The 26,653-nt window shown below is 45.8% G+C and overlaps 7 protein-coding genes across 7 annotated transcripts; 3 read left to right on the forward strand and 4 right to left on the reverse strand.

Moving 5' to 3' along the window:
- The first annotated feature begins 19 nt into the window (after positions 1 to 19).
- On the forward strand, positions 20 to 2,542 carry EI90DRAFT_2403689 (uncharacterized protein). The gene is made up of 4 exons (XM_039052976.1): positions 20 to 424; positions 476 to 972; positions 1,031 to 1,418; positions 1,471 to 2,542. The coding sequence occupies exons 1-4, from the start codon at positions 131 to 133 to the stop codon at positions 2,473 to 2,475; spliced, it is 2,184 nt and encodes a 727-aa protein (XP_038920584.1). The 5' UTR covers positions 20 to 130; the 3' UTR covers positions 2,476 to 2,542.
- On the reverse strand, positions 2,264 to 4,512 carry EI90DRAFT_3038844 (phosphatase 2C-like domain-containing protein). The gene is made up of 5 exons (XM_039058896.1): positions 4,207 to 4,512; positions 4,028 to 4,149; positions 3,427 to 3,971; positions 3,247 to 3,375; positions 2,264 to 3,191 (listed from the first exon to the last, which is right to left on the reverse strand). Exons 1-5 carry the CDS (start codon positions 4,469 to 4,471, stop codon positions 2,609 to 2,611), a joined length of 1,644 nt encoding a protein of 547 aa, XP_038920585.1. The 5' UTR covers positions 4,472 to 4,512; the 3' UTR covers positions 2,264 to 2,608.
- Positions 4,513 to 4,707: 195 nt separating this feature from the next.
- Positions 4,708 to 7,676, reverse strand: EI90DRAFT_3144148 (AAA-domain-containing protein; the record flags this gene model as incomplete). The annotated part of the gene is made up of 12 exons (XM_039065103.1): positions 4,708 to 5,031; positions 5,080 to 5,159; positions 5,215 to 5,415; positions 5,468 to 5,549; positions 5,604 to 5,768; positions 5,815 to 6,117; positions 6,168 to 6,305; positions 6,359 to 6,689; positions 6,739 to 7,025; positions 7,055 to 7,238; positions 7,310 to 7,435; positions 7,501 to 7,676. 12 exons carry the CDS (start codon positions 7,674 to 7,676, stop codon positions 4,708 to 4,710), a joined length of 2,397 nt encoding a protein of 798 aa, XP_038920586.1.
- A 250-nt stretch (positions 7,677 to 7,926) lies between these two features.
- Positions 7,927 to 9,527, reverse strand: EI90DRAFT_3144149 (uncharacterized protein; the record flags this gene model as incomplete). Its single annotated transcript, XM_039065104.1, has 7 exons — positions 7,927 to 8,174; positions 8,234 to 8,383; positions 8,441 to 8,703; positions 8,758 to 8,976; positions 9,025 to 9,166; positions 9,230 to 9,422; positions 9,474 to 9,527. The coding sequence occupies 7 exons, from the start codon at positions 9,525 to 9,527 to the stop codon at positions 7,927 to 7,929; spliced, it is 1,269 nt and encodes a 422-aa protein (XP_038920587.1).
- Positions 9,528 to 9,717: 190 nt separating this feature from the next.
- Positions 9,718 to 10,922, reverse strand: EI90DRAFT_3144150 (hepatocellular carcinoma-associated antigen 59-domain-containing protein; the record flags this gene model as incomplete). Its single annotated transcript, XM_039065105.1, has 7 exons — positions 9,718 to 9,753; positions 9,806 to 9,945; positions 10,011 to 10,126; positions 10,180 to 10,392; positions 10,441 to 10,533; positions 10,584 to 10,745; positions 10,804 to 10,922. The coding sequence occupies 7 exons, from the start codon at positions 10,920 to 10,922 to the stop codon at positions 9,718 to 9,720; spliced, it is 879 nt and encodes a 292-aa protein (XP_038920588.1).
- A 1,539-nt stretch (positions 10,923 to 12,461) lies between these two features.
- Positions 12,462 to 14,957, forward strand: EI90DRAFT_3038857 (cytochrome P450; the record flags this gene model as incomplete). Its single annotated transcript, XM_039058897.1, has 11 exons — positions 12,462 to 12,751; positions 12,842 to 13,045; positions 13,122 to 13,207; positions 13,282 to 13,496; positions 13,520 to 13,798; positions 13,857 to 14,025; positions 14,078 to 14,382; positions 14,463 to 14,490; positions 14,558 to 14,715; positions 14,767 to 14,871; positions 14,928 to 14,957. The coding sequence occupies 10 exons, from the start codon at positions 12,462 to 12,464 to the stop codon at positions 14,803 to 14,805; spliced, it is 1,773 nt and encodes a 590-aa protein (XP_038920589.1). The 3' UTR covers positions 14,806 to 14,871; positions 14,928 to 14,957.
- A 7,880-nt stretch (positions 14,958 to 22,837) lies between these two features.
- EI90DRAFT_3038868 (cytochrome P450 monooxygenase CYP63) lies at positions 22,838 to 25,318 on the forward strand. Its single transcript, XM_039058898.1, is given in 10 exon segments — positions 22,838 to 23,191; positions 23,252 to 23,254; positions 23,267 to 23,467; positions 23,561 to 23,646; positions 23,710 to 24,227; positions 24,286 to 24,454; positions 24,509 to 24,813; positions 24,894 to 24,921; positions 24,989 to 25,146; positions 25,198 to 25,318. 10 exon segments carry the CDS (start codon positions 22,902 to 22,904, stop codon positions 25,234 to 25,236), a joined length of 1,797 nt encoding a protein of 598 aa, XP_038920590.1. The 5' UTR covers positions 22,838 to 22,901; the 3' UTR covers positions 25,237 to 25,318.
- The last annotated feature ends 1,335 nt before the right edge of the window (positions 25,319 to 26,653 follow it).

Raw genomic sequence — 26,653 nt, forward strand, 5'->3', positions numbered from 1 at the left:
TTTGGTGACGGTACCGGATCCAATTGCATGCTACAATTTGCAACCCCCCGCCACAGCTCCCGCCACCTTCATCGCCATCCTCGCGCGTCAATTTACCCTTGCGCTGGCCCGCGTCCAGTCCGTAGACGTGATGGCAGCTGCTGTCGCGTCCCTGCCGTCTTTTTTTGATGCATCATCTAGAGATATTCCTAGCGATAAGCTGGCCCAAATGCCCTCAGAGCCTTCAACCCCTGGACCCTCCATTGGAAATAGCATCTCAAGCCTATCCGGAAGCCTTCAGAAAAACCTTATAAGTGCTTTGATTGCAACCCCTATTGCTTTTAGGGAAGCAGAGGATGCGAATCCAACCATCCAACCCACGGCTAACATGATCCTACTTGACGATACCAAGCTCTCTGAGAGTTCTTCAGAGCCCCATTCTAAGGTAGATAAGTCTATATGTGCAGGATTCCTACCAAACTAGAAAAATTCGCAGGATGCTTTGACGCCTGGCGCTGGGCGGCTTAATGCTCAAAATCCTCTGGCCCCTGTTATACATTCTGTTTCGGGTGGGTCGAACGCACCCGAAGCACCAAAATCCCTTTATCCCATCGAAATCCCCAATGAATGGGTCCATAGAACGAGGAACGTTGGCGTTGGCCTCAATAATGTCGGCAATACTTGCTTCTTGAATTCTGTGTTACAATGCCTTCTGCATACGCCTGCTCTGATATGGGTAGCTAGCAAGCACACCTCTAGTCAACGTTGTCCAGCAAGTGTGGGCACATTTTGCATGACATGTAAATTCAAAGATCTGGCTACGAAGACGATAACCGCCAATGTGGGACCATCTTCATACACACCGATTCCTGTACTGCAGAACCTAAAAAGCATCGCCAAAAGTCTTCGGCATGGGAGACAAGAAGATGCCCACGAATTTCTACGCTACACCGTAGATGCGTTCCAGAGAAGTGCTCTTCATGGAACGGACCCGTATGTTCGCCCGACTATGTGCGTCTATCTTTGTTGCTGAAGTGACTTCTTATTGCAGAAAGTTACCGCATGGTATAAAGGAAACTACCTGGGTACATCAGATCTTCGGAGGTCGCTTGCGGTCACGAGTGACCTGTCGTTCATGCAGCCACCCTTCAGATACTTTTGACTCTCTGCTCGACCTCAGTATTGACGTCGCAAGGCGGCCCTCTATTCGTGCTGCCCTGGACTCATTCGTTTCCATTGATGTATTGGCTGGCGCGGACAAGTATAAGTGCGAAAAATGCAAGAAACCTGTCGAGGCGGAGAAGCAGTTCACCATCCATGATGCCCCCCAAATCCTTACAATACACCTAAAGCGGTTTACTCCACTAGGAAGGAAAGTGTCACATTCTGTTAGATACGAAGAGCACCTCTCACTTCACAAGTATATGAGTGCGGGTCAGGTACGTTTCTGAATTGGTTCTTCGTCATGACGATAACTCAAGTTCATGCCAGTTTGGACCCCGATATTCCTTGTATGCCGTCATCTCTCACTTTGGTTCTGGGCCCAATTCGGGTCATTATCTCGCTCATGTGAAGGCTAAGAATGGCCGTTGGTACGAAATGAACGATGATTCTGTGGAACAGTGCTCCCGCATTCCCCTCGATCTCAAAAATGCCTATGTATTATTCTACGCGCAGGACGCCGGTCAGGCTTTGGAGGCCGCCATATCTGCCTCGGGCCTTGCTGCTCCAGCGGAGATCCTTCCCAGAAAATCCGTGCAGAATCAAGGGCAGAAAAAGAGAAAAGCAATGTTTGACGATGATGATGAAGAGGACCTTGGGACGAAGGTGTCTCCCCCAGATACCGAAGCGAAGACAAAGGTATCACCCACATTCGAGAAGCCTGATCTTCTAGGCCATAAAGCTCCAGAAATCCCCTCCAAGGATCCAGCGGCTATAAAGTTAGCTGCTAGGATTACTGCAGCGACAAAGGGAAAATCCATCACGTTATCGTCATCGGCGCTTCTGGCTCTATCTGAGTACACAAACGATTCTTCGGAGGCAGAAACCAACGACGGTGGTTCGGAGAGAGATAGTCAAGTACCAGGATTATCTTTGCCTTCCTCATCCACACTTGTCAACACCACTTCCACACCATCCATTGAGAAGGATGATGAAACGGTACCTCAAAGATCTGATTCTGTCTTAGAATCACCACCATCTGACAGTATCGACCCTTCTCCATCTAAACCTTTTGATACCCCAATTCCGCAGTCTTCGTTCTACGGCGCTCCGCAGAAGAAACGGCGTCATTCTCATCTCGATGAAAACTCAGCCCGTTTCCCTCCGCGGTTCAACCGATCCAAGAAGCACGACCATAAACGAAGGCACAAGCACACTCCGTTTTCTCGAGACGCATTGCGAAGTAATCTCCATGAGGATCGTTCAAATCAGGACCAGCGAACGAGCATGGCAAGCCGCATGAAACCCAAAATGAACAAGAGAATCTTAACATAATCCTAGTCTCTTTTTTTCGTTTGTGTGTTTGGACGACTTCGGTAGACATTATATTACTCATTAAAGATCGTACATGGACGATCATCGCATGTTTCAGCTGTAAATTATACCGCTTTTCACCCTTGCCCATGCATCACAACTTTGCTTTGACTATTTCGGCCTGAGGGTTCGATTTCTCATACCATATGACCGTCACTGTGACATCGTCTCTGAAGTTCCTCGCCATCCCTAGAGGAATGGAGATTTTCTTGTCCAAGCGATCTCGGTCTGCACCACCAAATGCATTGCGTATGACATGCGTTCCAACATGGTCATCAACAAATGCCCATTCTCCAGTTTCCCGCTGCCGTTGCTTTTTCTCGGAGACGGATGCAGATTTACCTTCCACCCCCATAGCACCTTCCGTGTCACGAACCGTCTCGATGAGAGCGGTTTTTGGCACGGACCCCTTCAGGCCGGCTAGGTGACCGCCGACAAGAGAAACGACCTCGGAGGACGAAAGTTCGTCCCACAGTCCATCTGTGGCAAGCACGACGAACCTTAAAGTGGATTTCGGCTTTGCTGGGGTTGTCGATGCCGAGGTAGAAGAGGGATCTGATATGAAATCCAACTTGCGGTGGGTGATGACAGGCTCGGATGTAACGTACGGAGGAGTCTTCAAGTCTTTGGGGGCTTTTCGAAATGGCGTGTTAGGTGGAAGCAAGTTCTGCACAAGACTACATTCGAATGAGGCAAAGTGAAAAGAGTGGACCGATGTGGGGTTCATCTCACCTCTCCTGGATGTCTCTGGCCCATTTGTAGCGGGCATCTCCAAAGGCTCGAGTTGGCTCAAGCCCACCTAATACACGGCCTCTTTGGATAACAGTGTCAGCCTCGTCCGCAGGATGTTCGGATTGCATTCTAATCAACGATTAACCAAAGGAGACATCAACTATCCCCGAAATTGTTTACCGTTTCAGCTCATTGGGATTCCGGCCAGTTTGATCCTCCGTTAGAACCTCCGCTCTCCAGTAACCGGGACTGCCGTCAGCTGGCTCATCCCAATATCCAGCAACAGCCCGACTATCACCTGTGCACGCAACATACATGTCTCTTCTTGCTGTATCGAGCAAAGCGAAAAGAGCGCATGAGCCTGACATCGCTGGAAGCATTAAGGGCGTAGACATTAGATCTTCATGAGGTGCTACGTCAGATTTCTGGGACTGCAGACGTTTTAAGTGTCCAATTGGGGCATTGATAATCTGATGATCGAGCTTGACAAAGGCATTCTTTATGGCCTCCGAAACATTGGATGGGTCCACGCCGTGGATCTGATTCTTCTGCGGGGAAGACAAGTATGGGACGAAGCGTTTGAAGTAGTTCAAAACCAATTTTGAGTGTGGCGAAGCGGCTGGCAGTGGGGAACTAATAAGGGATGCGAGTTCAAACGCCACGGACGGTATGAGCGTGCGGGAGAGAAGTCTGGAAGTATGAGGGCCTGCATGGCCATCCATTACCTATTCGCATGTGCAAAAATTAGCTCGGGACAAGGCTGGTATGCAATTACACGTACCGCAAAAAAGAGCAAATCACCCGGTGGCGCCTTTGAGCTTATGTCCTGTTCCACCAATGCTTGAGAGTGCGCATCTTCAATACCATCATTAGCGGCCAGAAAGGCGGTCTGGTACTTCCAGGCTGATACAACGCGAAGATGAGCATGCAACTCTCAATGCCTGCTCCATTGATACATACTCAATCCGCCATACCGACGAACAGTTTGTCCGTACGCGTGTTCCCGCAGCCTTGCGTCCACCTCAGCCTCGCTCAAGCGAGGCAGAGAGTGCATTTTAAGCACAGGTTTCCCATCTGCACCACGCTCCTTGAGATGGACTTCAAACGTCTTAGACCCTGACATGAAGTCTCTGATCGACGGATAATTATACCAGGCAATGCCGGCAGTAGCGATAGGAAGTGTCAGGAAAGCCGCGCGCCTCAGTGGTGAGCCAAGTCGCTGCATATGATCAGAATCAGGGGATGAGAAAAATCCTGTGCGACACCGGCGTGTTTTGCACACGATACTAGCACCCGTGTTTGCTAGGAGGCGCGCGCTTAACAAAGTAAGACTCAACCTTTCCTTGGTGAGTCGAGGCCGCCCCCCAACTGAATTAAAATAGGCAATCCGACGCCAACAACAGGATCACAGGGATGGAATAGTAAAAATACAATTACACAGCTTTAACTCCAATTCTCAATTCACAATAGTCCAATAAGAGCACTGCACAGTTTCTCGGCAATGTCATTGGGATCTTGGCGAGCCATCTCAATCACGCTGAGGAGCTTCTTAATGCCCACGTTGAGACGCCCTTCATGGCCAAAACCTGCCTGCTCGAGCAACGCCAGCGCTCTGCCTCTTTCAGTCCGTGAGGGGAAGAGCTTCACTTCGTCCAAGACACGATCTAATGCACGAAGACTGGTGATCGGTGGAACTCGTATCTCCGCATCAAAGATGTCATTCATCTGCATCTCGGTCAGCATGGGCCGCAGAGATGTGGTAGTGAGCACCAGCAACCGCCTCCCCTACAGAGATGTTAGCTAGAGGATTGCAACCACATCGGCTGGGCGCACCTTAGGAGGACGCTTCCCCATCAATACCATCAGGGCTTGGAGTACACCATTAGAGAATCGAGGACCGATAGGTACCCAATCTGCGATGAGAATTTAAGGTTCCAACGAAGATTCAAAACTTTCAATGCCTCTCACCTAACAATCGCTCCAAGTTGTCAACAACAATGACACTAATTGGACTCTTGTAGCTATCCGTGAATACTTTGCTTATTGCGGCAATCTTCTGTCCCTCTGAAAACCCGACCATGGATTCAGGCGAGATTAATTTAATGAACGGGAACTGAGAGCTCTGAGCAATAGTTGCGGCAAGCGCGGTTTTTCCGGAGCCAGGTGGTCCTACAATCACATCGGATATCGATCGGGACTCAGCGGTTATTTAGTGACGTACCATGCAACAGAACGGAGACCAAGGGTGTTCGAGTACTCGTTTTGACTTGCTCCACAAAGAGCTGCCCATCCCGCAACAATGTCTAAGATGATTTCGAATCAGGAGTCCTAAGCAAATGAGGATCGCCGTAACTAACATCGACATTGGTCTCGTAGTGGATAATCCCGTTCTGGACTACAGCCTCCAATTCTTCCTCTGACACACCGAAGAGCGGGCGGACCTCTTCCAGAGCATGCATAAAATCGTCTCGGTTAACGCGAAGGTTCTCGACATCATCAGAAATGCCAGCCATTGTCCCCACCTAAAGAAAACATAAGCATTTACTTCAGATCGCAGGGTACACCTACTTTGACGTGGCGATTAAAAGCGAAGCTGGCCGCACTCTTCACCAAACCATTAATTTCTGCGCCAGAGAAATTCTTTGTTACAGAAGCAAGTTCTGGAAGACCGACGTCGCGGTCCATTATCCCATTATTGCGCATCTTCGCGGTATGAATGGTCAGGATTTGGAGACGACCGTGCTCATCGGGAAGAGAGATTTCCATGTGAACTTCGAGTCGGCCAGGTCGAAGGAGTGCCTCATCAATCATATCCTTCCGGTTTGTCATACCAATGACAAGAATATTGTTGAGTTGATCCACACCATCCATCTAACCAAGTAACTCAGACAAAGTTCTTCACTCTCAAAACAGTCACTCGCCTTGGACAAAAGTTGGTTGACGACAGTGTCCCCAACTCCAGTGCCACCGGCACTCCCAGTGCCCCGTTGCCTACATATGGCGTCCAATTCATCGAAGATAATGATGTGAAGCCCACTCTCATCGCCTTTTGACTTATACTATGAAAACCCATCCATTAGTGGGCGATAAATGAGACAAAGTATTAACAAACCTCCGCCTCAGCATCAGCAAAAAGCTTTCGAATGTTCTCCTCGCTCTTCCCAACAAATTTGTCCAAAATCTCGGGCCCATTAACGATCTTCGGCTCTCTGGCATTCAGCATCTTTCCAATTTGGCGCGCCATGAGTGTCTTCCCTGTCCCAGGAGGGCCGTACAACAGCAGCCCTTTGACATGTTGAATGCCCAGTTTCTCGACCAATCCTGGCGGAAACACTCGACTGGCAAAGGCTCGGCGGAATATTGAGGCGAACTCTGCATCCAAACCACCAATACCCATATCTTCGAACTTGAAGTTTGGCGCCAGAATTGCATTTGGAGGTGCCCTACGGATCTGTTAGAGGCGGTTCCGAGACCATTACTGCGAAGCCCAACTTTTTGGAGCTTCCCTTGATCTTAATGGAGCTATCGGAGGCTTTGATGAACGTAATGTCCGTTTTTTCCATCAGAAGACCCATGGGCCCAAGTGGGTTTCCACCTTTCCCAAGGTCGAAGAGAGATATCCCTGTCACAGTAGCTCGTAGAGTTTGACCATGATACTCAAAAACCACAATTTGACCGGGCGAGAAAACTTGGTTGCTATAGTTCTTGATGAGGACTCGACTCATATCTTCAGAGTCGAACACTTCAGTTGCTTGGGCATTCTTCTTGTTAAAGCCAACCTGCAGTGGCGTCAGAGCCTCCGCGTGACTAAGAGAATGAGCATTATACTGGCCTCCAGGTCGAGCGAGCCAAGCCACTCATCCCCTAAATCTATTGTTTCGATTTGAATGACGTCTCCTGGGCTAAGCCCGATCCATTGTCGGTGAAACATGCTGACGCCAAGGCTTCCCGGCTCTATGTGGCCAGCAACCATCGATGGAGTTGTGTCGTGTCTAAGGGGTTTTCGTTCATTGTGAGCACACAGCACGGTAAGGGGGACACCAATGAGGTATCTATTGCTGACCTAACTGTGACGGGGAAGCGTCTATTAACTCGAACTTGTTGTCCATGTTGCAGAAAATCGGTGGGGCTCGCGATCAAACAGTTTGTGAGCCCTAACTCGTTATTAGGGGCATTGGCAACGGTCATACTAAATTGCCGTATATCAACTGTCAACATGTTTACTCGAAGTGCCTGTAAAGGAATATTGCTGACTTAGCGGATTGCGGTCGAGATCGGTGCGTTATCTTTTCAAGGAAGGTTTCATTTCCACGCTGAGGGGGAGGAGGGGGAGGAGGACGCGGTCCCCTTGATGACTGATTGGAGTCTGAATTAATTCTCGTGTACGGACTTGGACTGCTAGAATTGGAGGATCGAAAGAAGCTGGCCATCTAGTTAAGCTGAAGAATGATGTAAAGAAAGGTCTGAGAGCTAAGAATAATTAGCTTGTCCCAGAAAACTGTTAATATTCAACGTGTCAAATGTTGAGATTGTGGTGCAAATTGGTTGCGTGTCGACTTCGGAGTACTTACATCGCCACACAATTGGACGTCAGCATTGATGACACACCACATTTCCAGAATGATCAACGACAATGGATCAAAAAATACATCGCCCAAATCCTCACTCGAGAAAATTATTCTAGGTAGATGCAGGAGCCTCCTTAGCAAGGTCGCCATGAACTGGAGGTCCAGTGGGAGCAGGTTGTGCCGACTTCCGTGCACTTTCCACCACCTCCAACACGCCAATAAGATTCGTCCTCCAGGAGCTCAATTTCTCTTCCAATAATTTCCAATCAGGCTTTTGGAACGCACGTGTTATGGACCGTGTAACACAGAAAGTTTGGGTCAACTGGGAGAGCTTTCCTGCTAAGAGGTTTGATCTGACCGCTATAGATATCGAACAACAGTCAGCATCATGACCACGGATAGTTCAACCTCATCGTTACCATTGATAACCCAGAGCTCAACATCAGATTCAGGTACTTGTATTGTGGACGCAATCTTCGAATAACTAATTTCCTTCCCGACATAATCCGAAGCCAGTGTAGCCAATGTCAAGAAGCGGATTTTTTTTTCCACGGCGGCCGCATCCAGCCCTGATAGCGCGCATGTTCATATCGCAAATCAGAAAAGGAAAAAGCAGACGGATTCACCTGATTTACTCAGAACCTGTTGATTGCCACTCTCCCATTGTTTGTAGTCCTTCAGATCACCTTGCGCGATAATCCGAAGTAAAGCGAACAGTGGGCGATCCTTCACTATTTCGAGCCGGCTCGTTTTTAGCAGCTTGTTTAGATCGAATACAGTCGGTAACCGAAGAGCTGCGATTATCACATCAATAGCTGCTTGCTCTGCCTCCGAGGATCCATCTGGAAGCACTTCCAGTCGAGAAAACAGATAGGAGTACGAGGTGGTACTATAAGAACAGTGCCAAAATGAGCAACGTCGTAAACAGCCCGGACGCACTCACGCATCGCCCGCTTGTTCAAAAGCGATCGCTAACGACTTCAGGAATGTGCCTTTCTCATCAGGAGAAACATCCCACTCTGAAAGCCAGCGGTCAACCGTAGATTTATTGACTTGTATTGTGTCTAACTCTTTGTTCGACGTCGCCAAAGAAAACAAGGCATTGTACACCTGCAATCGGATTGGAGATTGTCGTGGAAGAGCATTGAAAATATTAGAGAGACTGTAAATGAGTGAGTCAGGGCTATTACGCGGTAGATGGCAAACGTACATTCTATACTTGATAACAGAGCTTTCAGACGCGGAGGATGTGATGACTGCAATTAACGGTTCAATTTGGCCTTTTGCACTCGATGTATCCGTGAAGAGGGTCAGTACGTGCGATATTAAAAGGTTGAAAAATCCTTCAATCTCTGCCAAATTGAGACCTCATGTCAGCACCACATGACAATACGATAGGCTTCGCATTTTCTTGCCTCGTTCCGATCCTTGCCCAAGAGTTTTGGTTTCGGCGATGACCATGGATATAACTTTTTTTTTTCGTTCCGCGTCCTTATTTAGTGGCGTCCGACCGCTGCGGGTAATGAACAACTCTTGGAAAGGTTTTATAGCGGTTGTTCTGCTTTCATCGGAAAGCCCCCGGACAATATAGTTGACAAGATCTTGGACCTATGCCAAAGTAAGAAAGCTATCCCCGTCAGCTTAGTAATCCATATGCACCTGCTCCTCGAAAGTCCCCTCAGCGAAGAGGGCGATAGTGTCTGATTCGGACATTTTTAGTGAATTAGACGTCGAGAAATGTGAATTGCGGCTCCTGCCGGGTGCATATCCTTCCTAGGAAACCAGCGCTTAATTCAATTCAGTGTCACTGAAGGTACAACTGCAAGAATGCACAGAAGAACAGCAAGACGGTATTTAACAAAGATAAATACTAATCAACAATGGCTATTTGAGCCACTGCTCACTATCTCCTCATTCGCTTTTTGAAACGTTCCATAGCCTTTGCATCGCACAGAATGAGAGTGAGCCAAAGGTATAGGCACGGGACGCACCTGTTCGTCTGTGGCCACATCCCGTCGGTCATTCTTTGGACGTTTGGTCTCTGGCTCCACGTGAATTCCCTGAGCTTCCAATCTCGCTCGTCGTAGAGCTTCTGCATCAGACTCCTGTGGATGCTGATTTGGTCGAAAGACTAAACGGCCCATTCCGATGTCAGCGTTCGTAGCGCCAACAGCGATAATGAATGGTTGGACGAACATCGTGTAGATCCAAGATCTGGCTCATTGTGTTGACCTTGATGAAAGCGCGCTCGACGTTGCTCTGCAACATGTCTTTTCGCTTTCTCCGTTTCCTCTATGTTCCTGAGACGAACACTGAGTGGAAACGTCAGAAAGAATGATATAAAATGTCCAATATAGCCACTCACTCCATCCCAAGATCCACTTCGGGAATGGCAGTCAACATTGCTAAACTGTTCGTGACGTTCCCTTCCTCCTCAAGTGTTTTAGGCTTTGCCCGGTATTTTTCATCAAATTTAAAGAGCGCCTCTTGAGGATCGTAGGGTTTTTCATCTTCAAGTTCGTCATCAAGATCCCTACCAGCCCCTCGCTTCTTCATGTTCTCTTCAATGTAAGCCATCCTATTAAGCCTAAGCTACAAAACAAACAATTCAACTTTAACTACTTACATGTGCTTATCCACATCAAGTGCGTTGGTTTGCTGGGTGAAATTGTTCGAGCGTACTATCTTGCGAGCCTTCGATTCTTCGTCATCTGGATCACTGGAATTGATTTCGATGCTTGAACCTGTCTCACAAAGTAAACAACTGACTCATCATCATCTTGATGTGTATCGCCTTTCCGCGGCTGAAGACCGTACGTCGGCTCTTCTTTCGGCTTGCGCTTCTTTTGTGGAGCACCTTGGTTGAGCTTCGTATAATCAATACCCTGCTTCGGCCTCTGGAGTCTACGTATCGCTAGAAGGTCCTGTAAGCTATATACTGGCAAAATTCCTGAGACAGAAGGGCTGAGCGAGCTAAGTTTCCACTCACTCTACTTTCTCCTCTTCGTTGTCATATTGGCTAGCATCCCGAGAGTCCCCGAGAACCTCTGGCTCCTGCGATGCCTCCTTCTTCCTTGGCTTAGTCTTGACAGTGCGCTTCTTAAACATAGTGGGGCTACTGACGGCCAGCGGCCTTGTGGCAGTCCACCAGTTTCCCACGCATAAGTTCGATACGGTGTTGAACTTGCTTGTCACGTAACCACATGGGTTTTGTTGAAACAGCACGCATGAAGGGCGTTGGCCTTCCGTTTGATACTTGCTCATTTTGAATCTCGGCGATTCGATGTACACTCAAGGGATCCATTCTGATGTTCATCGCCCGTGTTCAGTCCCACGCTTCTCTAGCAACACTGCAGCCCGTGGCCCGAGAATGCCCTCATCCATTTTCAGCTTTGCGCCGACACCCGGACATGGGCCCTATATATGCGGGTCGCACATGTCGGAAGCGATGCAGGAGGCAGTAATAATATTGATATTAATGTAGATCGCGGCAAGTGCTGGGGCGTGTGCTGGATGAGCCATGACGATGCGCCTATCATGCTCATATCAGTTATTGATATGATGCCCTTTCGTCCATGTTTCACTCTTGCCTACGTGCCAGATGTAGTGCTTATTCGCATCTGATTTCGATCTTTATCACTTTTGTCTGATATCTTGTCATTACCATAGCTACTTATGCCGCTGGCGTGGTTACATCTGGAGAGGTGCCCTTGTCCCACGTGCACTTGCGCTATGCTTCGCCTACGAACTATTAGAATTATGAACTAGCGCCGTACGAGCGCTAAAAAAGTATTTACATTATCAGAACATCTAAGACTAGGTTCCAAAGATAAAGCGGATCTCACCTCAGTTCCAAGTATGCGAACTGAGGAGAGAGGGGAAAAAATGCGCGAAGTGGCAAGTTTTAAGCCATCCTCGACTGCGTCCATCAACATGGACGGAAGCATGGGGCAATCCTGTGGGGAAATGTCCGTGCGCAAGAAGTACATTCCGCAGGACTCAAATTCACTATGTACAAATCAAGAAACTTCAACACGAACAACTCATCAACATATCATGTATATACATACATCACTTGGGTTATGGTGATGCATGCATATAATAATTAAGTAATGTAGTATGCTCATGGCGGACAAAGGAAGAGGGGAAAGAACACCCGCGACAGCTTAATAAAGGTGCGATGGGAGAAAGAAGTGCAGAACGATATTACCAATTTGATGGAAAGATCGACGTGACAGCCATATTCCATAATTGACATGACATGCGGACTCAAGCACATGTTGCCAAAGCGGCAATATCATATCGTTCGTCACTCGAAACGGACAGCATCAAAGCACCGCCTGGCCAAGAGCCTCCAGCAAATGGCAAGGCTATTCCGGTCAGCATATATACCGGGAACATCAATATTAAGGTCTCTCTCTGGTTCATCATATCTTATTCATTTGTACCAATCCCGAACTTCCGGCCATTTGGGACAATGTCTATGCAGCACTGTCGAGTATATCGGAAGCAATTCAGGAAGCGGCAAGTGTTGAAGGACTACCAATGTTACAAATATGGGTCGTGGTACCCTGTGTTTCGTAACAATACGATTGTACTGTCCGGAGTTTCTAGTTTGTCTTCGCACCAGAGACTTCCTCTCTCGCCATGCCATCGTTTCTAGAGTATAACTATCGCATCCACCTCCTACTGGTGCTCGCAAGGTATTTCATCCCACCTCTCCTTATCGCCTCTGCTCTCCTCTCGTTCCTTCCATCTCTGCTCTCCGATGGATTCTTCTTACGGAGCCTCTGGCACCTATGGATATGTCTTGCATACTGGATGGTGAACGTCAAGTACGCAGACTGGAAGAATCATAACGAGGCCAGGAAAATGGGTGGGGTGTACCTTCCCAGGCTAAAGGGGAAATGGCCCGGAAACTTGGATATTGCTTTATCGTACGTTGCCTTTCACTCATCTGCTAGGACTTCGTACTGAAAAGATTACTATCCTATAATGTCATACTTGAATTCCCGATCTGCATAAAGACTGGCACAACCCTCCGAGGAAGGATATGTTCTGGAGGATTTTGAGCGTATGTTTACATCGCTTGGAAGCGGAGATGAAGTGACAACGTTTAACCTTGGAACGCTTTGGGAGGATACCTATGTAACAAGGGACCATAGGGTTATGCAGACGATGCTAGCTACAAGGTTTGATGACTTTTGGAAAGGTCATGAACTACGAATGAGGTGGGCTAATTTCATTCCTCTCTGAGCCTTCGCTTCGCCTTTTACGACCAATTTTCTTTGGCTGCCTTGCATATAGGACCAAAGGGTCGTTCGGTGACGGGATCTTCGGAGTGGACGGTGCCAAGGCAAAAGCCCACAGGGCCTTGACACGCCCCTTCTTTGGTTTGTCTCCCTCACCTCGATACATCGTTAATACTCACATTCCACCCCCCTTTTTTTCTCCATATGAAATACAGCTCGTGAACGTGTCCAAAATTTCAATACCTTCGAACGGTACACTGAAAAGGTCCTCGCCCATCTCCTTGCTCGATTCAACAGCTCCCAAGCCATAGACATCCAGGACGTTTTTTCCCGATTCACCATGGATGCAGCAGGCGAATTTCTCTTCGGCAGCACAACTTTCAACACACTTGACCTTCCCCTTCCTCCCCCAACAAAAAATCCAAACTGGGTCCCAAAGGAACCGAGCTTGAGGGTTCCTATGGTTCTTTCATTTACGCGTTCGAGAAGTTGCAGGAAATCGTGATTATTCGAAGTCTGAGAGGGAGTGCGAAGGTTTGGGGGTTGATGGAATTCTGGAAAGATGAGACGAAGATCCATAGCTTAGCTGTTGATGCGTTTATCAATCCTCTTATCATGGGGGCCTTGAAGGAAAAAAGGAAGAGAGGGACGGAGCAGTGTGATCCTGATGAAGGAAATTTGGTGGATCATTTGGTGGATATGACGAATGACTTGAAGTTGGTCAGGGATGAGGTAAAACACACCTACATCCTCGTTTCCATGACAGACCCTGATTCGTTTTATACAATAGCTGTTCAACATCTTTGCGGCAGCCAGGGATACAACTGCTACGCTGCTAACATTCACCACATACCTGCTTTGCTTACATCCGGATGTAATGGCGATATTGCGAAAAGAAGTACTGACATATGTTCCCAATGGGCCCCCGACTTTCGATGACGTCCGAAAGATGAGATATTGTGAGTGATTCTTCCATCTTCCCCTTCTGGTTCAATTCCTTGAATCAAACAGTGCGCGCTGTTCTCAATGAAACACTCCGCCTCTTCCCGCCTGCCCCACTAAACCTTCGCTCATCGAGATTATCGACACTCCTTCCTCCTGACCAGACCACCAATGGAAAACCCATCTACATCCCTGGCGGCACGACAGTCTTGTACTTTCCACTTCTCATGCAGCGTCGGAAAGATTTATGGGGCCCTGATGCAGACGAATTCGATCCTGAAAGGTGGATTGACAAGGAGAGGGTGAAGAAGATGACTGATGATCCATTTATGTTCATACCTTTTAACGCTGGGCCAAGAATTTGTCTGGGTCAGGTGGGTGCAGTTGTGCCGATAACAGTGCTACATTTGGGATCCGAATGGATGGTTGTTTATTGCTGCTTCTTCCCTTACAGAACTTCGCGTATAACCAAGCAAGCTTTAGTATGCCGTTCCATACACCCTGACCTTCTGCCTGATTTTCTCATGGACTTCATCCTCTTTCCGATAGTAATGATTCGAATACTCCAAACATTTGACACATTCACCCTCCGCCAACAAGAAGATGCGCCTGACGGTTCATGCCCGCCCGCATCATGGAGAGGCGCACCAGGTAGGAAGGGAATCGAAGCAATATGGCCGAAAATGGCTGTTAGTTTGTTCATTAAAGTGCGTCAGTTCTTTGTGAAGTTGAACCCGCCTTCTGATTGGGCGTAACAGGGAGGATGCTGGGTCCATATGAGTATTGCGGATAGCTAGATTTAAGCTTTTTCAGTTGCCTGATTTCCAAGGCAGCCAAACTGCAAGATTGAATTTTCAATGAGAGAATTGCGTGTATAGAAGGGAGGCTCGCCGGTCTCACTGGCCCAGCACTGTTTGTCAAGATCGGTAACTGTACCCTCAACACAAATGAGTATTCGACGGACAGTAATTCAATGTCGCTTGTCCATGTATGTCCACTTCACGGCTGAGCCTCAGAGTTGTGCGATCCCGACATATATTCACAATTGACTAGCGTAAATATTTGCAGCCTTGGTTGCACTTCCCTATGTGTTGGATTGGGTACGGTACAACGACTACATGGGTTTATCAAAACACCAAATACACCTGTCTCGCGAAAGCCGCTGGGGTTCCACTAAAACTTTTCAGTAAAACAAAAAACATTATGTGGTCAATTATGTACGGAAGTCCCCTTTTGGATTTTAATAACTGGTGGACGCCGCCTGTCGCGGCAAGGGCCCGCCACTTTCCTCACAACTGCCTTTCGACGTTTGGTTTGGGATTTGTGGATATGTCTTCGTTCTTTGCGTTATCACTATTTCAGAACGCTTTTCCCCTTCTGTCTTCAGGTTCTTCACAAGGCGTTTTCCACGCAGAAGTCGTACGGAGACGACTGGGTGTTAGCTAACAGAGTTATAAGGGAGAGAATCATATCGTCGTTGTCATGATGGGAAAAGTGGACCCTGTGCACAGCGTGGGGCTTAAATTTACAGGACCCTCTACGGAGTAGCGGGAAATTACCTAAGAATTTGTACCTTATTTAATGCAACTAGAGACCTTAAACCCGTGGGGTGCTCGTTCCTCGCACACCCACGCGTTCTTCGGTCTCTAGCTCCTGCGGAGGGCATCGGGGCTGCGCCCCGAACCCCCCTGGGGCGTTGCCCCAGACCCCATTGGGGCTCCGCCCCATGCAACGACATCCTTGGTATTATTGTTCCCCATGTGCTAAAGAAATAATGAGATATATGGTGATTATTTATGAACCAAGGGGCCAGCCCCTTGAACCCCAGCTCCTGCGGAGAGCTATTGGGGCGTTGCCCCAAGCCCCACTCCTGCGGAGAGCCTGGGGCTGCGCCCCAAACCCCCTGGATATATTTGATTATTTTTTACACCAAGGGGCCAGCCCCTTGAACCCCTGCTCCTGCGGAGGGCCATCAGGGCGTTGCCCCGAACCCCACTCCTGCGGAGAGCCTTGGGGCTGCGCCCCAAACCCCCCCCCCCCCCATTAATCATGTACACAAATGAGAAATGCCTTTTCCCCTGTTGACAATGCACTGGAAGTGGGGCCTGCTACACACAAATTACATGGACCACATACCCACCTTACACCCTTGAGCACATTTGTGTATTTTTATTTGCTGTTTTTCTGGCTATTTCCACAAATTTACCATGAAATTTGTTCATTCTCTATCAGGTTTTTTGCTGTTATTTATAAAGCAGTGTTCCCCATGTTGCCATGATTTTTTTTGATTTTATTTTATAGAGAGCACCTTTTATTTTTCTATCTTTTTATTCTTTCCTGTCCCCTGTTGCCGTGAATTATCTGGATTTTAATTTGTATAGAATACCTTGGTATTATTTTTCTTGGTTTTCCCACATTGCCGCAATTTTTTCAGATTTTATTTTATATAGAATACCTTGGTTTTATTTTTGGATGTTTCTATTTCATGTTGTCCCATGTTGCCGTGAATTTTTCGAATTTTTACCTTATCTGGAACCTTAGTTCATTTGGTTCTGTTGTTGGAAACTCCGGATTTTAACTTACTTACTTCCTATTTATTTATCTATTTTACATGCTAATAGCGAAAATACAAAGAAAAAAACAATACCACCATTGATTGTACATGCCAATTTTCGACAAAAAACAATAACTTATACAACAAAAATACTACTACTACTATTACTATTACTATAATTATTTATTCACTATTTACTACTATTATTATTATTATTATTATTATTATTATTATTATTATTATTTACGACTATTATGACCTATTTATCTACCTATTTTATCTATTTATCTATCTATTTCATCTATTTTACATGCCAAAGTCACATGGGAACAAAAAAGAATTGCTCCCATGGGGGGGTGTAAACCGGTTTTGAGTGGGGGTATTAGTACTTTTTCGCATATGTCTGTGCGCGGAAAAAGTTGTGGGAGGTTACGCTCAATTGCTCACGTGAATTTCCTCAAACTAAACATATACACGTGATTTTTCACATAAACCTATCATATCTCTGTCAGTTCTCATCCGTTTCTCCTCGGGTTTTTTTCAATTGGCGCGTCTTGATGTCCTCTACATGTTGTATTATTAGTCCGACCCATCGTTCCGCGATCCAGAGGAGATGATGGCGATTTTACTCATTTCCCATGCACACACTGTATGGTAATCTATTATATCTCGCTGAATACTGCATCAAATGTTCTATAGTTTTGCGTCCTATCTTATATATTATTAACGCAAAGATTTCATATTTTTCTATATTTCTTTTGACATCCGTGAGGCGCTGGAAGACGTTTCCCACGCACAGACCATGCGCAGAGCAGACACTACATTCGTATCTCTGTCAGTTCTCATTCGTTTCTCTTCGGGTTTTTTTTAACGGGTGCGTGTTAATGTCCTATACAATCCGTACTATTACCCAAACTTGATATTTCGCGATCTTGAGGGTGCCAAGTGAAATTTAATGGAATAATTTATTATATCTCGCTTGATACTGGACCAAATGTCCTGAAATTTTGCGAACCATTTTATATACCATTGACGCAAGTGCCTAATATTTTTACATATTTTTAGAACATCTGTAGAGTGCTGGGGACCGTTTCCCACGCACAGATCATGCGCGGAGCTGACACAGGATTCGTATCTCTGTCAGTTCTTGACCGTTTCTCGTCGGGCTTTTTGCAATGGGCCCGCAGTAACTTCCTTTCTATTTGGTATTATTAGTGAAAGTCGTGAATCAGCATGAATGAGGAAGTGGAACGTTTTTTCCACAAATAAACCATGTACATTAGTATCTCTGTCAATTTTCATTCGTTTTTCGTCGGGTTTCTTTTGATGGGCTCGGATCACCTCTCTGGTTATTTTCTATTATTGGTGCAAGCCGCGAATGAGCGCGTATGAGGCGGTAGGACATGTTTTTACATTTTTTCACAAAAAAACCATGTACATTCGTATCTCTGTCAATTATCATTCGTTTTTCGTCGTTTCTTTTTGGACATGCTCTTTATGACGTCCTCGTTATCTTATATTATTGGCGCACATTGCGAATGATGGTGTATGAGGCGGTGGGATGTTTTTTCACATTTTTTCACACAAAAACACATGTACATTCGTATCTCTGTCAAATCTTGTTCGTTTTTCGTCAGGTTTTGTTCAATGAGCTCGTCCAAACAGCCTCTCTATACCGTATTATTAACTTTAGTCATCAAACAGCCTGTATGAGGCCGTGGACACTTTTCCCACACTCAAAACACGCGCTGGCATGGGCCACACCCCATATCTCTCTCAGTTTTCAACCGTTTTGCATGGGGTTTTTTGCAATGGGTTCATGCCAACGTCCTCTCCATTCGTTATTATTGCCTCACTACAGGTCATCCAATGCAATGGCAAGATGCCACCTTGAGGCCTTGAGCGCGGGAAAAGCTTATATAATTACTTGGAATCAATACATTCAACCTGACTTCATTGTAGACTAGAGACCTTAAACCCGTGGGGTGCTCGTTCCTCGCACACCCACGCGTTCTTCGGTCTCTAGCTCCTGCGGAGGGCATCGGGGCTGCGCCCCGAACCCCCCTGGGGCGTTGCCCCAGACCCCATTGGGGCTCCGCCCCATGCAATGACATCCTTGTTATTATTGTTCCCCATGTGCTAAAGAAATAATGAGATATATGGTGATTATTTATGCACCAAGGGGCCAGCCCCTTGAACCCCTGCTCCTGCAGAGAGCTATTGGGGCGTTGCCCCAAGCCCCACTCCTGCGGAGAGCCTGGGGCTGTGCCCCAAACCCCCCTGGATATATTTGATTATTTTTTACACCAAGGGGCCAGCCCCTTGAACCCCTGCTCCTGCAGAGGGCCATCAGGGCCTTGCCCCAAACCCCACTCTATTAATCATGCACAGGAATGAGAAAAGCCTTTCCCCCCTCTTTGGCAATGCACTGGGAGTGAGGCCCTTTTATTTGTTGTTTTTCTTCATTTTCTGGCCATTTCTCCAAATCCACCACCCCAACCACCTCCCATCACATGGAATTCCTTTGTAAGTTGATAGGACAGTGTTCCCCATGTTGCCATGAATTTTTTTCGATTTTATTTTATATAGCACACCTTCCTTTTATTTTTCTATCTTCTATTCTATGTTGTCCCATGTTGCCATGAATGTTCTGGATTTTATTTTATATAAAATCTATTTTCCTTTGTTGTCCCACATTGCCGCAATTTTTTCAGATTTTATTTTATACAGGACACCTTGGTTTTATTTTTTTTGGATGTTTCTGCTTCATGTTGTACCATGTTGCCGTGAATTTTCTCGAATTTTTGCCTTATATGGAACCCTTCATTTGATTCTGCTCCGCATTTCAATTATTCAATTTTATTTACCTATTTATTTTTACATGCTAATAGCGAAATAAAAGAAAAAGAGAGAATACAACAGTACTACTATTTATGGTAGATGCCAATTTCGAAAACATAACTAATACAACACCACTATTACTATTATTATCTAATTGTATATGCTAATTAGCGAAAACAACCAAAAAAATAACTAACACAACAACAAAACAGCTATTACTATCATTATTTATTAATAACTAATTAGCGAAAACAACCAAAAAAAAAAAAAAATTAACTAATACAATGACAAACAACTACTACTATTATTATTATTATTATTATTTTATTACTATTTACGATTATTATGACCTATTTATCTACTTTTTATTTACCTATCTATTTTATCCATTTATCTACCTATTTTACATGCCAAAGCCACATGGGAACAAAAAAGAATTGCTCCCATGGGGGGGTGTAAACCGGTTTTGAGTGGGGGTATTAGTACTTTTTCGCATATGTCTGTGCGCGAAAAAAGTTGTGGGAGGTTATGCTCAATTGCTCACGTGAATTTCTCAAACTAAACATATACACGTGATTCTTTACATAAATCTATCATATCTCTGTCAGTTCTCATCCGTTTCTCGTCGGGTTTTGTTCCATGGGTGCGTCTCAATGTCCTCTACATGTTGTATTATTGGTCCGACTCGTCGTTCGGCGATCCTGAGGAGATTACAGCGATTTATCGCATTCCCATGCACAAACTGTAGAGTAATCTATTATATCTCGCTTGATACTTTACCAAATGTTTTATAAATTTGCGTACTAATTTATATATTATCAACGCAAGTTTTTGACATTTTTCCATATTTTCCTTCACATGCGGTGAGGCACTGGAAGACGTTTCCCACGCACAGACCACGCGCAGAGCAGACACTACATTCGTATCTCTGTCAGTTCTTATTCGTTTCGCTTCGGGTTTGTTTTAACGGGCGCGTGTTAATGCTATTTACAATTATCATTATTGGCCCGGCTCATTATTGCGCGATTTTGAGGGTGGCAAGTGAAGTTTAATAGAATAATTTATTATATCTCGCTTGATACTGAACCAAATGTCCTGGAATTTTTCGAATCACTTTATATACTATTAACGCAAGTACAGAATATTTTTACATATTTTTAGAACATCTGTAGGGTGCTGGGGACCGTTTCCCACGCACAGATAATGCGCAGACCTGACACTGCAATCGTATCTCTGTCAGTTCTTATTAGTTTCTCTTCGGGTTTTTTTTAACGGGCGCGTGTCAATGCCCTCTACAATGTGTATTATTACCTTAACCTGATATCTTGCGATCTTGAGGGTGCCAAGTGAAATTTAATGGAATAATTTATCATATCTCGCTTGATACTGCACCAACTGTTTTGAAAATTTGCATGCTACTTTAAATATTATTAACGCAAGTACTTAATATTTTTTTATATTTTTAAAACACCTGTAGGGTGCTGGGGATCGTTTCCCACGCCCAGATCAGCCGCGGAGCTGACACTGGATTGGTATCTCCCTCAATTCTTGACCGTTTTCCGTCGGGTTTTTTTCAATGGGCCCGTACTACCTCCACTTCCATTTGTTATTGTTGGTAAAAGTCGTGAATCAGCGTGAATGAGGAGGGGGAACGTTTTTTCCACAAATAAAGCATGTACATTAGTATCTCTCTCAATTCTGATTTGTTTTTCGTCGGGTTTCTTTTAATGGGCCCGTACCAACTCCCTGGCTATTTTTTATCATTGGTGCAAGTCGCGAATAAGCGTTCATGAGGCAGTGGAACGGTTTTTCACAATTTTTCACAAAAAAAAGCATATACATTCGTATCTCTGTCAATTATCATTCGTTTTTCACCGTTTTTTTCGTACATACTTGTAACAATGCCTTCATCATCTTATATTATTGGCGTCAATCGCGAATGAGGGTCTATGAGGCAGTAAGACGGATTTTCACATTTTTTCACACACAAAAGACATGTACATGCATATCTCTGTCAAATCTCATTCGTTTTTCGTCGGGTTTTTTTCAATGAGCTCTTACAAACAGCCCCTACATATCTTATTATTAACGCACATCGTCAAACAGCCTGTATGAGGCGTGGTCACTGTTTCCCACACACACAACTCGCGCTGGGATGGGCCACCACTCGTATCTCCCTCAGTTTTCAACCGTTTTTCATGGGGTTTTTTGCAATGGAATCGCTCAAACGACCTCTCCATCTTTTATTATTACACCAAGATAGGTCATCTAGTACAATTGTTAACATTGACACAGCTCCCACGGCTCAGAGAACTGCATTGCTTACGTTAATTAAACTGAATAGGACAATACAAAAACTGAATAGAAGCATACATTCAACCTGACTTTATTATATATTTGAAATTTAGCTCCTATTCAGTTGGTCGAGTCCATCATGTCCTTAATTCTTTTGAGCTAACCTAAATGCCCCACCCAGCACGTTCCTCAAAAAGCACGTGAATGACCACGTGCTTCTTTTTTTTCGGAGGAGAAATTGTTTATTTTTTGTATGGAACTGATTCCGGTTTCTTATTGTGTATAATAATACATATTTATGATTTCAACGGCAGCCGATATCGGTGGTTCTTTACCCTAATGGTTAAAACCGGCTTCTGGGTGGCCATCCTGCTTTGGGGATTCCTGTTCGATTCAGAGTTGTTGTCCCTTTTTCGTTGTTGTTGTTGTTGTTGTTTTTTTTTTTTTCTTTGGCACCTACCATGGGTTGAGTATTTGGGTTAGGGGTTGAGTGTTGGGCCGGGGGGTTGGGAGGTTGGGTTGGGAGGTTGGGTCGGGTGGTTGGGTCGGGTGGTTGTGTGTTTGTGTCTATGTGTCTAATCAATTTTGAATCGGTTGGGCGTTGGGTAGGGGGTTGGGTTAGGGGGTCGGGAAGGGTCGCGGGTAGTTGTGTGTTTATGTGTCTATACAATTTTGAATTGGTTAGGCGTTGGGTCAGGGGGTGGGAGGCTTGGGTTGGGTCGTTGGGTCGTTGGGGGGGGTTGGGAAGGTTGGGTCATAGTTACGAAGTACGATAGCTGGACACATTGCTTAGACTTACATCTCACATATTTACAATTTAAATACTCTGGTTGCTTTTGGAATCGTATTTTACATTTTCTTTTCGCATGCACATGAGCGTTGTGGAACGTGCTGGGTGGGGCATTTAGGTTTAGTATTCATTTGCACCAGACTTTCGTAGGCAGGATCCCAACCTCTACTAAAGTAGAGACTTTCGACCATCTGGACAACCTCCGTGCAGCACTGCCGGAGGCAAATGTTGGGGGTTTGAGGGATTGATCACCTTATCTTTCATAATACCAATATGATTGTCCTATTTGGCGTTTCTAGTCTTCGCACCAGTGTTGGTAAGAGACTTCTGTACATTCAGTCAGCACTATATATTCTGCGCCTTTTCTGCTGTGCGTGCAGTCTCAGGGGCATAGTTCCAGCCTCGCCTCGCTGATGCCATCGATTCTAAACTATAACTATCGCATCCACCTCCTACTGGAGCTCGCAAGGGATTTCATCCCACCTCTCCTTATCGCCTCTGTTCTGCTCTCGTTCCTTCCGTCTCTGCTCTCCGATGGGTTCTTCTTACGAAGTCTCTGGCGCCTCTTGATATGTCTTGCATATTGGACGGTGAACGTCAAATACGCAGACTGGAAGAATCATAACGAGGCAAAGAAAATGGGTGTGGTGTACCTTCCTAGGCTGAAGGGAAAATGGCCCGGGAATTTGGATATTGCTTTATCGTATGTTGCTTTTTACTCACCTGCCATGCTAGAAAGATTACTATCATATTTGAATTCCCGACATCCATAAAGACTGGCACAACTCTCCGAGGAAGGATATGTTCTGGAGAATTTTGAGCGTATGTTTACGTCGCTTGGAACCGGGGATGAAGTGACAACGTTCAACCTTGGAACGCTTTGGGAGGATATCTATGTAACAAGGGACCATAGGGTCATGCAGACGGTGCTAGCTACAAGCTCCGATTACTTTTGGAAAGGACCTGACCTGCGAATCAAGTGAGCTGGTTTCAATTCCCTCCAAGCCTTCGCTTCCTCCTGCTCACCTTTGGCTAATTAATTTTTGCCTTTCTTTGGCGGTCTTCCATATAGGACTCAAGGGTCGTTCGGTGACGGGATCTTCGTAGTGGACGGTGCCGAGGCAAAGGCCCACAGAGCCTTGACACGCCCCTTCTTTGGTTTGTCATCCTCACCTCGATATACCGTTAATAATTACATTCCGCCCTCTGTATGAAATACAGCCCGTGAACGTGTCCAAGACTTCAACATTTTCGGACGGTACACTGAGAAGGTTCTCGCCCATCTCCTTGCCCGATTCAACAGCTCCCAAGCCATAGACATCCAAGACATTTTTTCCCGATTCACCATGGATGCAGCAGGCGAATTTCTCTTCGGCAGTACAACTTTCAACACACTTGACCTTCCCCTTCCTCCCCCCAACAAAAAATCCAAACTGGGTCCAAAAGGAACCGAGCTTGAGGGTTCCTATGGTTCATTCATTTACGCGTTCGAGAAGTTGCAGGAAATCACGCTTATTCGAAATCTGAGAGGGCCTTTGAAGGTTTGGGGGTTGATGGAATTCTGGAAAGATGAGACGAAGATCCATAGGTTAGCTGTTGATGCATTTATTGATCCTCTTATCGAGGATGCTTTGAAGGAAAAAAGGAAGAGGGGGATGAAGCAGTGTGATCCTGATGAAGGAAATCTAGTAGATCATTTGGTGGATATGACGAGTGACTTGAAGTTGATTAGGGATGAGGTAAAACACACCTACATCCTCATTTTCATGACAAACCCTGATTCATTTTGTACAATAGCTGTTCAACATCCTTACGGCAGCTCGGGATACAACTGCTGCGCTGCTAACATTCACCACATACCTGCTTTGCTTACATCCGGATGTAATGGCGATATTACGAAAAGAAGTACTGACACATGTCCCCAATGGGCCCCCGACTTTCGATGACGTCCGAAAGATGAGATATCGTGAGTGAATTTTTCCACCTTCCCCCCTTTTGATTCAATCTTTGAATCAAACAGTGCGCGCTGTTCTCAACGAAACACTCCGTCTCTTCCCTCCCGCCCCACTAAACCTTCGCTCATCGAGATTATCGACACTCCTTCCTGCTGACCAAACCACCAATGGAAAACTCATCTACATTCCTGGTGGTACGACAGTCTTGTTCATGCCACTACTCATGCAGCGTCGGAAAGATCTATGGGGCTCTGATGCGGACGAATTCGATCCTGAAAGGTGGATTGACAAGGAGAGGGTGAAGAAGATGACTGATGATCCATTTATGTTCCTACCTTTTAGCACTGGGCCAAGGATTTGTCTGGGTCGGGTGGGTGCGGTTGTGCTGATAACAATGTTACATTTGGAATCCGAATGAGTGGTTGCTCATTGCTGCTCCTTCCCTTACAGAACTTCGCGTACAACCAAGCAAGTTTTAGTATGCCGTTTCGTACACCCTGACCTTGTGCCTGATTTTCTCATGGACTCCATCCTCTTTCCGATAGTAATGATTCGAATACTCCAAACATTTGACACATTCACCCTCCGCCAACAAGAAGATGCGCCTGATGGTTCATGCCCGCCCGCATCATGGAGAGGCGCACCAGGTAGAAAGGGGATCGAGACGATATGGCCGAAAATGTCTATTAGTTTGTTCATCAAAGTGCGTCGGTTCTTTGTGAAGTTGAACGCACCCTCTGATTGATTGTAACAGGGAGGATGCTGGGTCCATATGAGTATCGCGGATAGCTAGATTTGAGCTCTTTCAGCTGCCTGATTTTCCAGCAGAATGAACGAATTGTTGATATGGCATTCCGATGCCCTTTGTGCCGATGGTTGGCTAGTCAACAATACGTTTCCACCATTGAGACAAAGCTAAGGTTTTCATTGTTGCTAGCGCTTTTGTCCCTCAGAGATCTATATAAGTGCATTGTGTGAGCTGAGAGTACGATATCTAATGACACTGATGTCGTGCTCAGTGTGTCCGGCTGCAATGCCGCTATTATAACACGAATTTTCAAGGGAGGCTAGTCGGCCCGATTGGGCCTGCGTAAGACCGGTAATTGTACCCTCAACACAAATGAGTATTTAACGGACAGTGATTCAATGTTACTTGTCCATGCATGTCCGCTTCACAGCTGAGCTCCAGTGCTGTACCCACACGACCAATTACCGGTCACGCATCACACGCACCTTCCGGTCCGGCTGTAAGTGGGACGTTCCGGTTGAATGATCCTTGTCGGCTGTGTGAAATCGAATTAAATTCAATGAAAACAAAAGCCGTCTGCAAGGAAGTAGTTTTTTTGGTGTAAAATGTATCAAAACGAAAATTTGCCAGTTGGACATTTCCAGCGCCACTGTGGCTGGTGTCACACCAACCTTGCCACCTCTTCCGGTTGCTTGTCACAGGTCACAAGGAGAAGCCGGTTGACTATTTTGTGTCACACTCGGAACCTCGGTTGTGTGGATTCACAGCTGACTAGCGTAAATCACTTCCCACCATTACCCTTGCCCTCAACCATGCCCACCGTACGGAATACAAACAGCGACACCAGGATCAACACCTACAACTCACGACTCCGACCCACCTAAGCGAATGGCTGCGGATTAATTTCTGCATTATCTAGTACTATAAGTACCAATTAATTCTCGTCATTTAATTAGATCAGACAATCAATCATCTAGGGTAAAAGAATGATTACCTGTGGGCATTGTGCGAGAGAACGTGTGAAGAACGTGAAAGGGGAAAGATGAACACGCATTACAAATGCCAATACAGCCGTTTTCGGCTTAGTTGTCACGTGATTCATTTTGTTTTTTGGTTCCGCCCTTGCTCGTTGCCCGAAAACAGGGCTCAACAAAGAGTGCACCATATCTCAGCAACCACATAAGCTAGTCACTTGCGGTTTGCTGAAAAACGTTTGTATATTTATTATGCCTGGAATTTTCTTAGCGATAACGATAATTTTTATTTTTCATGATTTTAGGTTTTACCCCTTTTACACGATTTTCTCGACAACGGCTGGATAGAATGGGCCGTAAATTGGGCAGAAATAAGTCTCAATGTGTCCCTCGGGACTTTTTTGTTTTCAAGTTAATCGGTTGCATTTTTGTTTTTTTATCATTTACACACTCCCCGCGGTCATACATGCTCATGCCAGCGGAAAAAG

The sequence above is a fragment of the Cantharellus anzutake genome (assembly GCF_015039405.1).
Source record: "Cantharellus anzutake strain C23 chromosome Unknown EI90scaffold_7, whole genome shotgun sequence".
Lineage (NCBI taxonomy): Eukaryota > Fungi > Basidiomycota > Agaricomycetes > Cantharellales > Hydnaceae > Cantharellus > Cantharellus anzutake.